Consider the following 13,617-nt stretch of genomic DNA (forward strand, 5'->3'; position numbering starts at 1 on the left):
TGTGTGTTTGTGTGTGTTCAGCCATGCTGCGAGAAAGTGAAGGGTATCAATATGTTCTGAAATGGTTATCACTACATTAACTCAGAATTATCATCATGTGTTATGTTTGCAATTTACGAAATTTGAACCTCATCAGGTTAGTTGCCAAGCAGTTTCGATCAATGCAAATGCACACATTGTGTAATGATGATTTCTCTCTCTCTCTCTCTCTCTCTCTCTCTCTCTCTCTCTCTCTCTCTCTCTCTCTCTCTCTATCTCCCTCTGTGTCTATGTATCTGTCAGACAAGCTTGGAGTCTCATTGTTCTGCAGGAAATGCTCTCACCACACAAACTGCAGGGTTGTATACTCTAGATTTAACCTTATAATAGCGATACCAGCATTTAACCAACCAGCTTCCGCTTACTTTATGTTGAAGCCTGGTTACAAATACAAAATGGACTTTGGCAAACAAGATACAGTCGGTAGATAGGCTCTCTCAGACTTCAAACTTCAACAGAGACAGAGAGTAGGTTAGCAACAGAGCAGTTCCTTTTTTATATATATATATTCTATCTGTATCTTTTGTTTTGACAGTTTGCTCCAAGTCTACAAGAAGCTAAAAGGTAGATTTATTTGGCATCTTCTGCCTTGAGGCCTTGGGCTTCCAGACACTGTGAGGGCCACGATGGGAGCAGCTGCAGCTTCTGCCACTCGTAAAGACTGACACATATTTACTTGCATACACATGTGGAGGCTGTCTCTCCAAAACACATACACAAATATGCACTTGGAGAGCAGTGTGGGAATACGATTCCCTGTAATGGATGATGCAGGTGTGAGGATGTTGCCATGTGGGAATTCCCAAAAGCCATGAAATATACAGGGCTATAATGGTAGGGCCAATGGTGTCCAGAGGAAGGGGTTTTTACTTGACAAGCAGCCCACCTGCCCTGTAAATATTGTCTTACCCCTCACTCACCTATCTCTCTGTTATATGTGACTCCACCCAACTCATCCATCTCTACACTGACATCTGTTTAAACTAAACAGCTGCTTACATTTTAGAATGCATCAACTTGCATTAACTCAGTGAGCTTTTTTTGCCCTTTTGAGGATAATTTAGCAGTGATGGATTTATCAGTAGATGCTTCTCTGATCTTTTTTATCTGTCCTGTAGGCTGAGATTGGCCCTGACTATCAGCATATGTGCTCAGCTTCGTCAGTATCTCCCCAGTCTTTCTCATTTCATTAGGAATCACTCAGCACTTCAGAGAAACATTCAATTACGCTCCAATGGTAATTAAATGTTCCTCAAATGAGTTCATTTAAATCATTTTCATTTGGGCTTCAGTCAGATTTTTAATGCAGAGTGCTCAACGCAGGGCTCAAATGAACATTAAGCGCCTCACCCACAGGGAGTGTTTGAAGGGCCATGCTCACAATCACAGTCAGATGACATTTTAACCAGCTTAGCAGCGTAACAATTGAAAAGATATCATTATTAGGAACAGACACAGACTGCAGGATTAAAACACAAAGGCCTTGATAATATTGGTAGCACAGTGAAGCAAGTGATGCACATTTGCAGGTCAGAAATAGCCCTGATTAAGATAATTCCATAACCTTGCAATTTGAATGTGGCGATAAGTCTTTTTGCCACAAGACCAAATGTGACATTACCCATGATTACTTAGCTCAGTATGTTAGATTATGTCTGATTTGACACGGGTAATAGGAATGATCTGAGAGGGGACAAAATTCATCCACTCACGTTTCATCGTGACAAAGGTTTTCATCAGAAAGGTTCAGATTGTATGACGATAAAGGACTTAAATGTCATTGCAAATCCTACAATTAGAAATGGCTAAAATTCAGGACCACAGTTTTAAAGTTGCAGGACATTATGGGAAAGTTGAACGTGATTAGCCTGATCCCACACTAAAACTCTGTGTTCTCTCACTCTGCTCTAATAGGTTTTCTTACACTTATCAGACAATGCACTGTAAATGCTACAGGTTTACTTTCATATTGGCTAATGCAGCGCTCCAAAAGCTGTAAACTCGTTTCTTGTGATGTTAACTTCAGTGGAACATAAGTAAATAGTATTCATGAAAAATAAACTTTTAATCACCTCTATGTTACAAGGTCCACCTCCTGCCACAATGGCCCAAACCTGTACAGTCCAACATAATAAATGCAATAATTATGTGTTGGTGAAATAACTGTAAATCATTTAATGACCCTACAAGGCGAGAGTTATTTTTAAAAGGGGATTCATCAATATTCTCCAGGGGTACATGAAGAAAGGTCAGAAAATCTCTCATTAGGCTATGAGCATGCGCATGTGTGCCCCCTTACGTGCAATTGTGTAGCCATGTATGCATTTGGGAGTGGGTTTGTGTCATTGTGTCCACTTGTGTGTGTTCCTATTTACTTGCTTGTGTGTGATGTGTGATTGGTAATATCTATGATATCACAAGAACACAAGACAAGATAGGCATTATCCTGATCATCCATATACATGGATCTGTCTTCCATCTGAGTTTGACTGCCTGACCAAACAAAAAGAGAAAGTTATTATTTTTCTAATAATTATGATATTGTCTACGTTGTATAAAAGAAAATGACTTGAGGACAGATTGTGTTTGGTAACCCTTGTAGAAATGATGCAGCTTTTGTCACACTGTGGTTAAGACAGACAGCTATTGCTCCTATATACCTTCATGGCGTCAATGGCTTGTATTGGCACATTTGACAAACACTGTACTGAATACAAAGAGAAAGTCTCATTAATTGCAGTGTAATGACCCTGTAATAGATGAGGAATGAATCGAAAAACATCATAGATAAGGTAATATCTGTGAGTTAAACAAGTGAGATTGTGTGATTGTTTACTTACTAGACATGTGATTAGTGTGTTATCTTTCACCCCTACCACTCCCCATACAGTACACACACAAACTCACCACACTTTTTTCTACACATTTTCATGTGCTCAATAATAGATGACAGGGCGAAGAGTTCAATTCAGACTCAAAGTCTTGTTCTCTGATATTTCTATGGATCTCTGCTGTAATTAGCTCGCTAACTCTCTGTAATTGTGAAAATTATACTTTATTGTAAGTGTCAGTTCCAGGCTACAGTAGCTCAAGGGCACAAGAGCAGCTGGGGATGGAGGCTAGAGACTTGCCAGACCCCTGTAGGAGGCAACACCTCCTGCATACATTGCTGCAATTCCTAATGGCCCTAACTTTAAAGGTGGACACAATATTATGAAAGCATTTTGCAAGCCAATACAATATCCCTGACACAAACTGACTTTTGTTTTGCGTCAAAGAAGTGTTGGTAACTTAATGATAATGTTTGTGGGCCTATTAAGTATCGATGTTGATTTGCATTACTGCACAACATATTTTGCTCCTGTACACTACTTAATTCTAAAACAATACAAAAACACTTGATGCAATCAAAAATGATTTCCCATTTGCTTACAAAATGTGTCTCTCAGACTAAATTTGTCTTCATGTAAAGTACACTGTTGTTTGTTTACTATAGTAGTCATTAAACTGGAAGTATTTGTTTTAACATTAAGTCAAAACTCAAACACACACATACAAATGCAGGTACTAAACACACAAACACTGGCACACACACATAGGTCGAAGGGTTAACAGGCACGCTCAAGCACCACACACACACAGTTAGAGATGTTAGTCTCAGTTGTGTGAAAGCATCGAGGAGATAACCCTGGAAAGCTATCCAACAGTTAATATACTAATAAATTGCTAGACACATTAACCTCACACATGACAGTAATCCAATACATTATGTTCATGTGAATGTAATTATGGCTAATATGCAAGCCACTCTGCCAGCTCTTGTGCAATATTGACCAGTCTTCTTCGATTACTCTACATGTGGTGAACAATGTAGCCTACATTTACAGGCCACACGGTATTAATTAGCAACCATGTTATTTAACTTGACACATTTTCAGTTGGAATGAGAAGTGGAATAAAAATGGGAGATTAAACCTCAAAACTCTATGTCACCCCTGGTCATGTGACACTGAGTGTAGAAAACACACAAGACTCTGCTGTCCACAGGACTGTAATACATTCACTGGTTTACTGCTGGTGCCTCAGCCCTTAAGCCACAGAACTGATGCTCGCTCGGGGTTGTAGGCTAGAGTTCTCCAGTCAGACAAAGCCCACTAGCTGCTGGCTACCAAATACTTTCCACCAGTGTCAGAGTGGCCATCCAAAGACCATCCACCTTAGACTACAGATCTGCTCTCTTCCTGACCTTGTTTTGTCTGCTCTGTCCTCTGTAGCACCCTTCACAGCCTCACCCTCCTTCTGACTAATGGATTAAGGTAATTATGACATGGCTGTGCCCACATTCTGTTGGTGGGGTGAAAATTGATATTCCAGCTTTTTTGTTCTCACTAAACTGTTGATGAGATTGCATAGCCCAAGAGCAATACCAGCTCTTCACATTAGCAGAGATGTGAAGCACGGGTAGTGTTTCTGTCTGCTTCATTCTAAAGTTAAAAGCGTTGTGTTTTTTTTCATATTAAAAACTGTGTGACTGTGCGATTGTTTTACCTGTTTTGCCTCTGTGTTTGCAGGTGCTATCAGGTTCCAGGTATTTACCAATGCAGACATGGATACTGCAATAGGCTCAGGTAAAGGGCCGCTTACAAAGGTGTTGGAATGTAAAGAGGCTGATTAGATGGCCTTATTGAGCCCTGACTGGAACCAAGCAACCCCCACAACCACCACACACACACACACACACACACACACACACAAACTCTAACAGACATACAGCAAACAACTCCCTGACCTCTGCCCTTTCCACTCAGTCGCCTCAAATGCTCACCATAATGAGACAAGTTTAGACTGATACCGTCACTAATAGTCTAATCTAAATGGCACACTTCATGATATTGCTGAGTTCAGGTTAAAGGATTTAATTTGTTTACATGTCAAAGTATTTTCTGAGAAACTATTGACAGAAGTCTTGTATATCTCTACAAACTTGGAGTGTCAACATGCACAAGCAGTCAGTACAATGGAAGTGGTCTGTTAGTGTCTTTCACCAAGGACTTGGAGGACATTTTCCTGATGTTTACTTTTTACAAGGCTGATATTTCAGTTGTGTTCTCCCTGTTAATAAGTCAAACACTTCCGTTGAGCCAAACCAAGCATTTGGAAGTCACCATCCTGCCATCATAAGACAAGCAAGTACATACACATAGTGCTACCAACATGTGTATATATAGTTAAAAGGAAATATCATCTTGCTGCTTTCTTTTCTTTTCTTTTAACGATACAAAATGACGCTGTCTTTGCTGCTTTACATTACATTTGACATTAACTTTGCTGATGCATCTTAACAGTATGCATTGTGTTTTTTTTTTCCCCTTAAACAAGATCAGCAGACGTATGAAAAGTGTGTATAAGGAGTAAAATTAAGGAAGAGAGCCCTCAAACACTTGCTAATTTCACAGTGGGACAGAGTGAGCCATCACAAACTTATGCATCAAATTTGTAAATGCGTAAAGGGAAACATTATAACTCGGCCCTGCTCACTCTAAAAGAAAGACTTAACAGTATCCCATTTATGTCAATAAACTGACTAGAGGCTGGTGAGAAGGGGGTTTGAATCTCATTGACTGACCCAACACCACTTAACAAATAAAACCAGAAGTCATCTTGTAGAATTAGATATATGATAATACGATGTTCAAAGGAAACTCCTAAGAATGTTCTTAATATTTTGTATTTGCAAATCTAAATATTCAGTCAACGCCAGATGCTAATTTGTCATTAGTCAGTCCAAAACTTGACAACGTTGTTTTAAATACACTGGTAAATGTTTTACATTGTAAAAATCTTGCATTAACTCTAAATTAGTCATTCTGAACCTAACCTAATCAGCACTAATGCTGAGAACGCCATATTTGCTACAGAGCTCGAACAAACACACTCGTCTGTTTCATGTGGTTGCTAAGGTTTCAAAAACCCTCCAGTTTTAGTCTCAAAATGGGATTGATGATATTGTCAGGTTTCAAATCTCAAACAATCTGCATTGCTCTTCGACCTCATCACTTCTTCCTTCCTGGTTTGATAAGTTCTTTTCACAGCGGCCAGATTCCTCTCCATGTAGATCTCTCTCAGCTCTGCATCATCAATAACTTCAAAGAAACAAAAGCAGCTAAATTAGGTCCGCCACTTTCTTCTGTCATGACTAATGAGCTCTCCCTTCGTTTGTGTATTAGTCTCGCTCTGCTGTGGCTGTACCCCAGGGAATGGGCCACTGCTGTGCCTTCCCATGAACAGGTAAGCCCAAACAGATGACACGGCAATAGAATGGAAATAGAAACAATAGGGTTCTATTTGAGTTTTGTCTGAGCCACATGCACAGTGTTGTATTAACTTGCAAGCAGATGTATCCATTTACCTCTTTACTGGAACATTCAGCAACTGGTATTGAAACTTGTGTGTTGGGTTGTGTCTTTCATAAACATTCTGCTATACTGTCCTGTCAGAAAAATATTGAATTTCAGATTTCACAATTGTGAATCTAAATGTCATTGTTAAGATACTTATATTTAATACCTGTCAGTATGTTTGTGCACTTACTACGACATTTATGACACCACAAAGCCACTTATAACAGAGAGACAGACAGAAAAAGATAGTGATTCCACTAAATTTAAAACAGAAGAAACTGAAAGATTTAGCTACAGTTTTGGACAACCATAGCAAAGTGTATAACAGCTCCTTAGGGTTATGAAAGTATCTGTCTGATTGGCAGGATCATCTTCCAGAGCTTTTGGCAGCAGAGATGTGACTGATTTGGCCTATCATTAAATAGTGTTCACCCAGGAATCTAAAAATACACATCGTCATAACGATGAGATCATACACTTAGAGAGAGAGAGAGAGAGAGAGAGAGAGAGAGAGAGAGAGAGAGAGAGAGAGAGAGAGAGAGAGAGAGAGAGAGAGACAGAGCCTATGATTATAGGCTTTTGTCACAGGAAAGAAATGGTTATTTGTCAGCACCATGTCAAAAGAGGCCACATAAGAAATCAACACTTCGACTGGTCAACGAGACCCAGCCTTAATATAGCTTACATCACTCTTTTTCCAAACAAATTGCATTACTATTGAATGAGTAAACTGCCATGTGTCATCCGTTAATTACATTTTGCCATTAATGCAGATGCAATAGGGAACTCAAACTTAGGGGTATGAATCCCAAACTAAAGTCATCTTTGTTGATGAATCCAGGCTAATGCATAAGAAGCAAGCTAAAATAAATTACCATTAGGTGGCTCTATAGCAGGGACTTCCTCATAAGTCACACTCACAAGCCTGTCTGCTGAAATGTCAGTATTACTTCACACTAGCAGTGAACTAAGTTGTCTGTTCGATAAATGTATGAAATCAAAATCTAGAAAAAGCATCACAATGGTCCTTGTATGCTCCAGCTAAATCAAACGATTATTTACATCGTAGACAAAAAATACTGTTTGATCCACATGGTTAAGCCCATAATGACCCTCTAACTATACACAACACACAGTTTCATGGAAACTGTGTGTTGTGTATAGTTAGAAATACCCAGACTTCTGTTACTGTTGTACGTGAGTCAATTAAAAGTAGGAGACCTCTGAACTGAGATAAAGTGCAATATACAAGAGTGGTTTATATGACTCCACAGCAACGCCTGGGCCAGTGCTTAGATAAAGTGATTTTTATGGCAGTGAGACATAATATCAGTTTGGATGGAACACTGGGTTCATGGTATTTACTTCCACTTTCTTACATAACTCCTTTAGAGTTCATAAGTATTGGTGTCTTTTACGTAGTGAATTAAGAAAATAAAGATACACTTCAATTGTATGGGTGTTTTTTTTATCAACAAATATTTTTTTCTTCCCTTTATAACATCTTCTATTCTTTGTCTGGAATTTGTGTTGACTGATATAGTGATTGAAAGGGGAAGCCCGTGCACTGTTGTGTCCAAAAGGTGGCAGTGTTGAGTTTTATAATGTTACGTAGAGGCATGACGATCCTCCTCGATGCACCTTCATATTTTTGGTCAATTGTCTCAGAAGTTACCGCTCAACATCGTCATACATGGCACAGAACAGAAATACTAAATGTCACTAATAAGTTTAAGGGATTTTTCTAGAAGAGAATAAAATAGTGTATCATAAAGACAGACGGCTTATTGCAAGATATCGAAGTTACACAGATAACAGTTACAATATCTCTATTCAATGAAAGGTAAGTAATTATGATACACGATAGATACGTCTAGATGCATAAATCTATTTATTCAACTTTCGATCTATAAATCATTGTGTTCTCTTCTCTCGCTATGATCTGCACAATGAATCATATGTTAATTACTTTGCAGCATGCAAGCTTCACATCATTTCGCTGATTTTAATCTTGGATCAATTGTTTCCCAACATAAAAGAGACGATTCAAATAGTCGTCAACGAGTTAAGAGTCTGTGTCCCAGCTGGCAGTCAGCTGATGGCCTTTGACAGTTGCGAAAAGTTTGGTTTCTGTCGGGCTACTAATATGTTAATTAGCTCTCGGAGTGTGAGACCCTATTGGCTCTTCGTCCGAGTCAATTTCCTATTTCCAGACTGACGTCAGGGCAGCTACAATGCTCTTAAACTCATCTGCTGTGTGATCCCTCTAAAATATCGCCCTACCAGTGAGCGCCGTGTAACGCACGAGGCTGCATTCACTCCCCTACTTTCGTCTTTTCTCCCTCTCCGCTTGCGCAATGTATTAATGAAGAAACCGTAAAGTGTTAAATGTTTGAAATACAAAACCGCCGAATTCCAAATGCTGAGACGGGACCCCGCTACTCGTGCGCGCGGCACTGGCGTGTCTGTGCAATAGACTCTGCAAAGAAAAACTACTCTCACACGCCTGCAAGTCCGCAGCTGCAAAAAGGACGCTGAAAACCTTTTTTTTCAGAATCAAGACAAACGCTTAAAAATCAAACTGGCTCACGTTCTTCCCAACCAACCCAGTTTGACAGCTGCTCTTCACCCCACTTGGAGGACTGTCAGCAGCAAGAGGATGGCATCAGAGCTGGCAATGAGCAACTCCGACCTGCCCACCAGTCCCCTGGCCATGGAATATGTTAATGACTTCGATCTGATGAAGTTTGAAGTGAAAAAGGAGCCGGTGGAGCCCGATCGCAACATCAGCCAGTGCAGTCGCCTTATCGCCGGGGGATCCTTGTCTTCCACCCCGATGAGCACGCCGTGCAGCTCGGTGCCCCCTTCCCCAAGCTTCTCGGCGCCCAGTCCGGGCTCGGGGAGCGAGCAGAAGACACACATAGAGGATTTCTACTGGATGTCCGGTTATCAACAGCAGTTGAATCCAGAGGCGTTGGGCTTCAGCCCCGAAGACGCAGTCGAGGCGCTGATCAACAGCAGTCACCAACTCCAGTCATTCGATGGCTATGCCAGGGGCCAGCAGTTTGCTGGCGCAGCCGGAGCAGGAGGCACCATGGCCGGGGAAGAGATGGGGTCTGCCGCGGCGGTGGTGTCGGCAGTTATCGCTGCGGCAGCCGCCCAGAACGGAGGGCAGCACCACCACCACCACCATCACCACCACAGCAACAGCCACCACCAAGCACCCGGCGTCCAGTCCAACGGCACTTCTGGGGCGATTCACCAACACATGCGCTTGGACGACCGGTTTTCAGACGACCAGCTGGTCAGCATGTCAGTGCGGGAGCTCAACCGGCAGCTACGCGGGGTCAGCAAGGAAGAAGTGATCAGATTGAAACAGAAGAGGAGGACCCTAAAGAACAGAGGCTACGCTCAGTCCTGCCGGTACAAGCGAGTCCAGCAGCGGCACGTCCTGGAGGGAGAGAAGACGCATCTCATCCAGCAGGTCGATCACCTAAAGCAGGAGATCTCCAGGCTGGTCCGGGAGAGAGACGCGTACAAAGAAAAGTATGAGAAGCTCATCAGCAACGGCTTCAGAGAAAATGGATCCAGCAGTGACAACAACCCTTCATCCCCGGAGTTTTTCATGTGAGTCTCGACATAATCGTGAAAAAAAATCAGATGAAAAAAATCATATGGGTTACTCACCCCCGCTTACAAAAGTTTTCATGAAACATTTTTTTTTTCATTTGGCGAAAAAACTGCTAGACCAAGAACTAATTTGTCAACTTTTTACTTTTTTATTTTATACATTTTTAAACGTCTGCTACTGTTTTTAGATTTGTAGGGCTTTGTCCTCCGTGTTTTTAATTTTGGAGAGGCATATTAGGAAAACTTTCATCTACGTTTTGCTATCATACTCAGTATATTATGCATAGCCTGTTTGTCTTTTTTATCGTTGTTCATTAGATTTGCAGTGTTTGAGTAAAACCTGATTTTTGAAAGTTGATCTAACTTTATGCTGCAGTATACGAAGTGTGCATGCAAGCACTAGTATACTCCAGTGTACAGATTCTGTGTACAGATTCCTGTCAAACTGCATCCATCAACAATATGTTTTTGGTCTTTTTTACCTTTCTTTTTTTGCCAAACTTGGAGGATTGCGAGCCTGCCGTTTGACGCCACCTCATCTCATGCGTTTGCTTGCTTTTGTTTTGAGCAACAAAAGACTATATTCATTACAAACTATTCATTGTTTTTAAAGAGATGTATTATTGAACTTCCCTGCATGCTGGACATGTATGGTTTTTTTTCTTTCTATGCTTGAAGATGTTCTTCTTGTCGGATGACTCCAGCATGGCATTCATAACTTCATTTATGGCCTCCTCACTTTTTTGGGACAGCAACAAAAAAGTGACAAGACTTCCCAACCCCTCATACAAGTGCATTTCAGCTGTGTTGAAGTGCACCACCACCGGCTGTCATTAGGCTGCAGTCAATGCCCTATGCGTTCCTTACGGAAGTTGATCAGCGGGGATCCCGATGCGAGAGAAAAAAGAAAAGACTTCACTGGAAAGGAAATCACCGATCCCTTTCCTGGAAGTTTAGTCTGATGCCTATTGCCTATATTGTTATTTAAAGGTATTCCTCTCTGCATTTGACAACATTTAAACCATTTTTAAAGCGTAATTTAAGTACAAAGTTGAAAAGTTGCAAAAGAAAACATACTACAGGTTGAAGCATTTAGATTAATATAATAATTCTGAAGGAGATTGCTGCACAAAAAGTATTTAAACAATGGTTTAGAGAAATTGGCTCTGCTCCAGTTTGTGCAATTGTGCAGTTCATAAACAACGCTTTTGCAGCATGTGCTTCAAACCGAAGTGTGAAAGCTCTATTGGTCATCGCCACACATTTCAATATTGTATTTCAAAAAGTATTATTGGAGAAGTCAAAGTAAATTACCATGCTTTTTGGAAACGTGTGTCTTCAACTTACTGATGTATTCTGGACTGAAATGCACTAAAAATCATGTGGAAGTTAAGGAAAAAGTTAGTGTTCTCCACATCACACATTCTTTTACGACTTGATCGTAACATTTTGATACTTTCTTATCAGTTCAGGAGCCTGTTGTTTTGTGTTAAACGAACTCAATATTTGCAAAGCAATAACAATTATTATAATGAATAATGTCTGGACATTGTTTAGATCGTCAGGGATTGACACCCTGCATGTACAAAATGAGGGAGTACCATTCGCCAATAAATCTTGAAAATATGTTAATTAATACTTCACATTATATATAGTATATATATATATATATATATATTTTGCTGTGCAAAATTATTTCACTCACTAACCATATGTGATGTTCATATGTGCTCGTTCTTTTCATTTCATACAATTAAATGATATGCAATAAATGTATGTAATTGTCTTCAATAAGTTTCTCACTTTTCTTTTGACTTGTCTTGAATTTTTTATTTTTTTTTATTTTGTGATTGAAACACAATGAAACTAGAATCAAACCGTGATGGTGATTTCTGCACTACATATTAACACTTTTTATATTCGCTGTTGTCGCCCTTCTTCTGTTTTTTTACGACGCTAATTTAAAAACGCACCACCCTAAACGAATCAGAAATATATATATTTTTAAGTAATTTGCTAAATTTACCCAAACCGATAAAGCAAAAAAAAAAGCATTTCAGGTCGAGATGCAGCATCAATCCAGTCCGGTTTTACTGAGTTGATCAAACAAAGATTGGCCCACATTTGACTTTTGTTATAACACACCATTGTCTGATAAACGTTAAAAAAAATAATAATAATACAAATCCCCAAATTAACTGCGAATCCTTTTCACAATACAATGATCAGATAAACAACGTGAAATGTTATTTGCTGCCTTTTAGGCAACAAATATGATTTCAAACAAACTAAATTTCTGTTCTAAATCATCTTTGTAATCAAATCATAATGTAGGATTTGAAAATATTTTGGTCTACAAATTACATACTCATCTGTGAAAGCCTAATACCGTTTTGTATAATATAATCACATTATGTTAATTTATTGTAGAATGTGACCTGCAATTGGTGTATGTGAGTCTCTCTCTCTCTCTCTCTCTCTCTATCTCTCTCTCTCTATCTCTCTCTCTCTCTCTCTCTCTCTCTCTCTGTGTGTGTGCTTGCGTGTGTGGATGTGCATACATGTCTGTGAACTTAAATAGGTGTTAATGTGAATGTGAATGTGTGTGTGTGTGTGTGTGTGTGTGTGTTTTCCTTGAAGGACGTAGGAAGTATGTGAGGATGACATCTCTATGTGAATTTCTTGTGGCTATGCATGTTCTATATTTGCACCATCCGTTTGCCCTTTTTCACATTGCTTGCTTCCTGATCTTTGTATGTGCAGTGTGCCCGCTGTCTGTGTTTTTCAGACACTATGTGCTCAACTGTCATTAGCCTGTCATCGACTGGCTTTCCCAATTCTTTCCTGCTTTATCCTGTTTGTCAGTGGGCCTGGAGAAGACATGCTCTCGGTGAGGGGGTTGCAGTGAGGGCACTGCCATGTCAGGCATGTGAGGGGGCGCTGGAGAAGGTGCCAATGTAAGTCAGCCGCTGCGGTGGGCAGAAAGAGGCTCAGTGCCTGTACCCAGTCGTGCATTGCAGTTGCTGTTTAGTCATCTGACTTCGTCTTCTTTCAACATAACTTTTGCACTGTACTGGTGCACACAATGAATAGGCCACTTTTCTGAAACACAAGAGGAAAAGTTCTTTTGTAAGTTTTGGGACAAAGAATAGCCTTGTGGGCATCTTGTTTCACTGTTCCAGGACAATTTGTTTGTTGAAACAGGAAGACGAATGTGCCAAAATCCACTTTGAAGAAACACTAAGGTTTCTGAGGACATATTCAGTCTGGATTAGTTTTGCAATTTAGCCACAGTTTGTGTGTGCACGGCTGTGAGTAAAGGATATACACAAAGGTTACCTTTCATGAAAATTATCCACAGTGTCAGTTTGATGACAAAACACTGAGTGATCAACTGTTATACTATGAATAGTCTTTGTCATTATAAATTTCATACTTGTTAAATTTACAGAAACAAAAAAAAAACCTTGTTAACACCACCTGCCAGGGATGATGTGCTTCACACTTCCTCAAAAAAAAAAAAAAAAAAGGAGAGAGCCAGTTTCAA

At 40.0% G+C, this 13,617-nt stretch overlaps 1 protein-coding gene across 1 annotated transcript in view; it reads left to right on the forward strand.

The window, feature by feature from the left end:
- Positions 1 to 8,731: 8,731 nt before the first annotated feature.
- Positions 8,732 to 13,617, forward strand: part of mafa (MAF bZIP transcription factor a) — a 67,921-nt gene continuing 63,035 nt past the window's right edge. Inside the window, exon 1 of the mRNA XM_068730984.1 lies at positions 8,732 to 10,067. Coding sequence (XP_068587085.1) covers positions 9,100 to 10,067 — 968 coding nt within the window. The 5' untranslated portion in view covers positions 8,732 to 9,099. The remainder of the gene's footprint in view (positions 10,068 to 13,617) is intronic.

Source organism: Cebidichthys violaceus, unplaced genomic scaffold (genome assembly GCF_023349555.1).
Source record: "Cebidichthys violaceus isolate CVI_PGR_0920_01 unplaced genomic scaffold, fCebVio1.0.p SCAF_5, whole genome shotgun sequence".
Taxonomy (NCBI): domain Eukaryota; kingdom Metazoa; phylum Chordata; class Actinopteri; order Perciformes; family Stichaeidae; genus Cebidichthys; species Cebidichthys violaceus.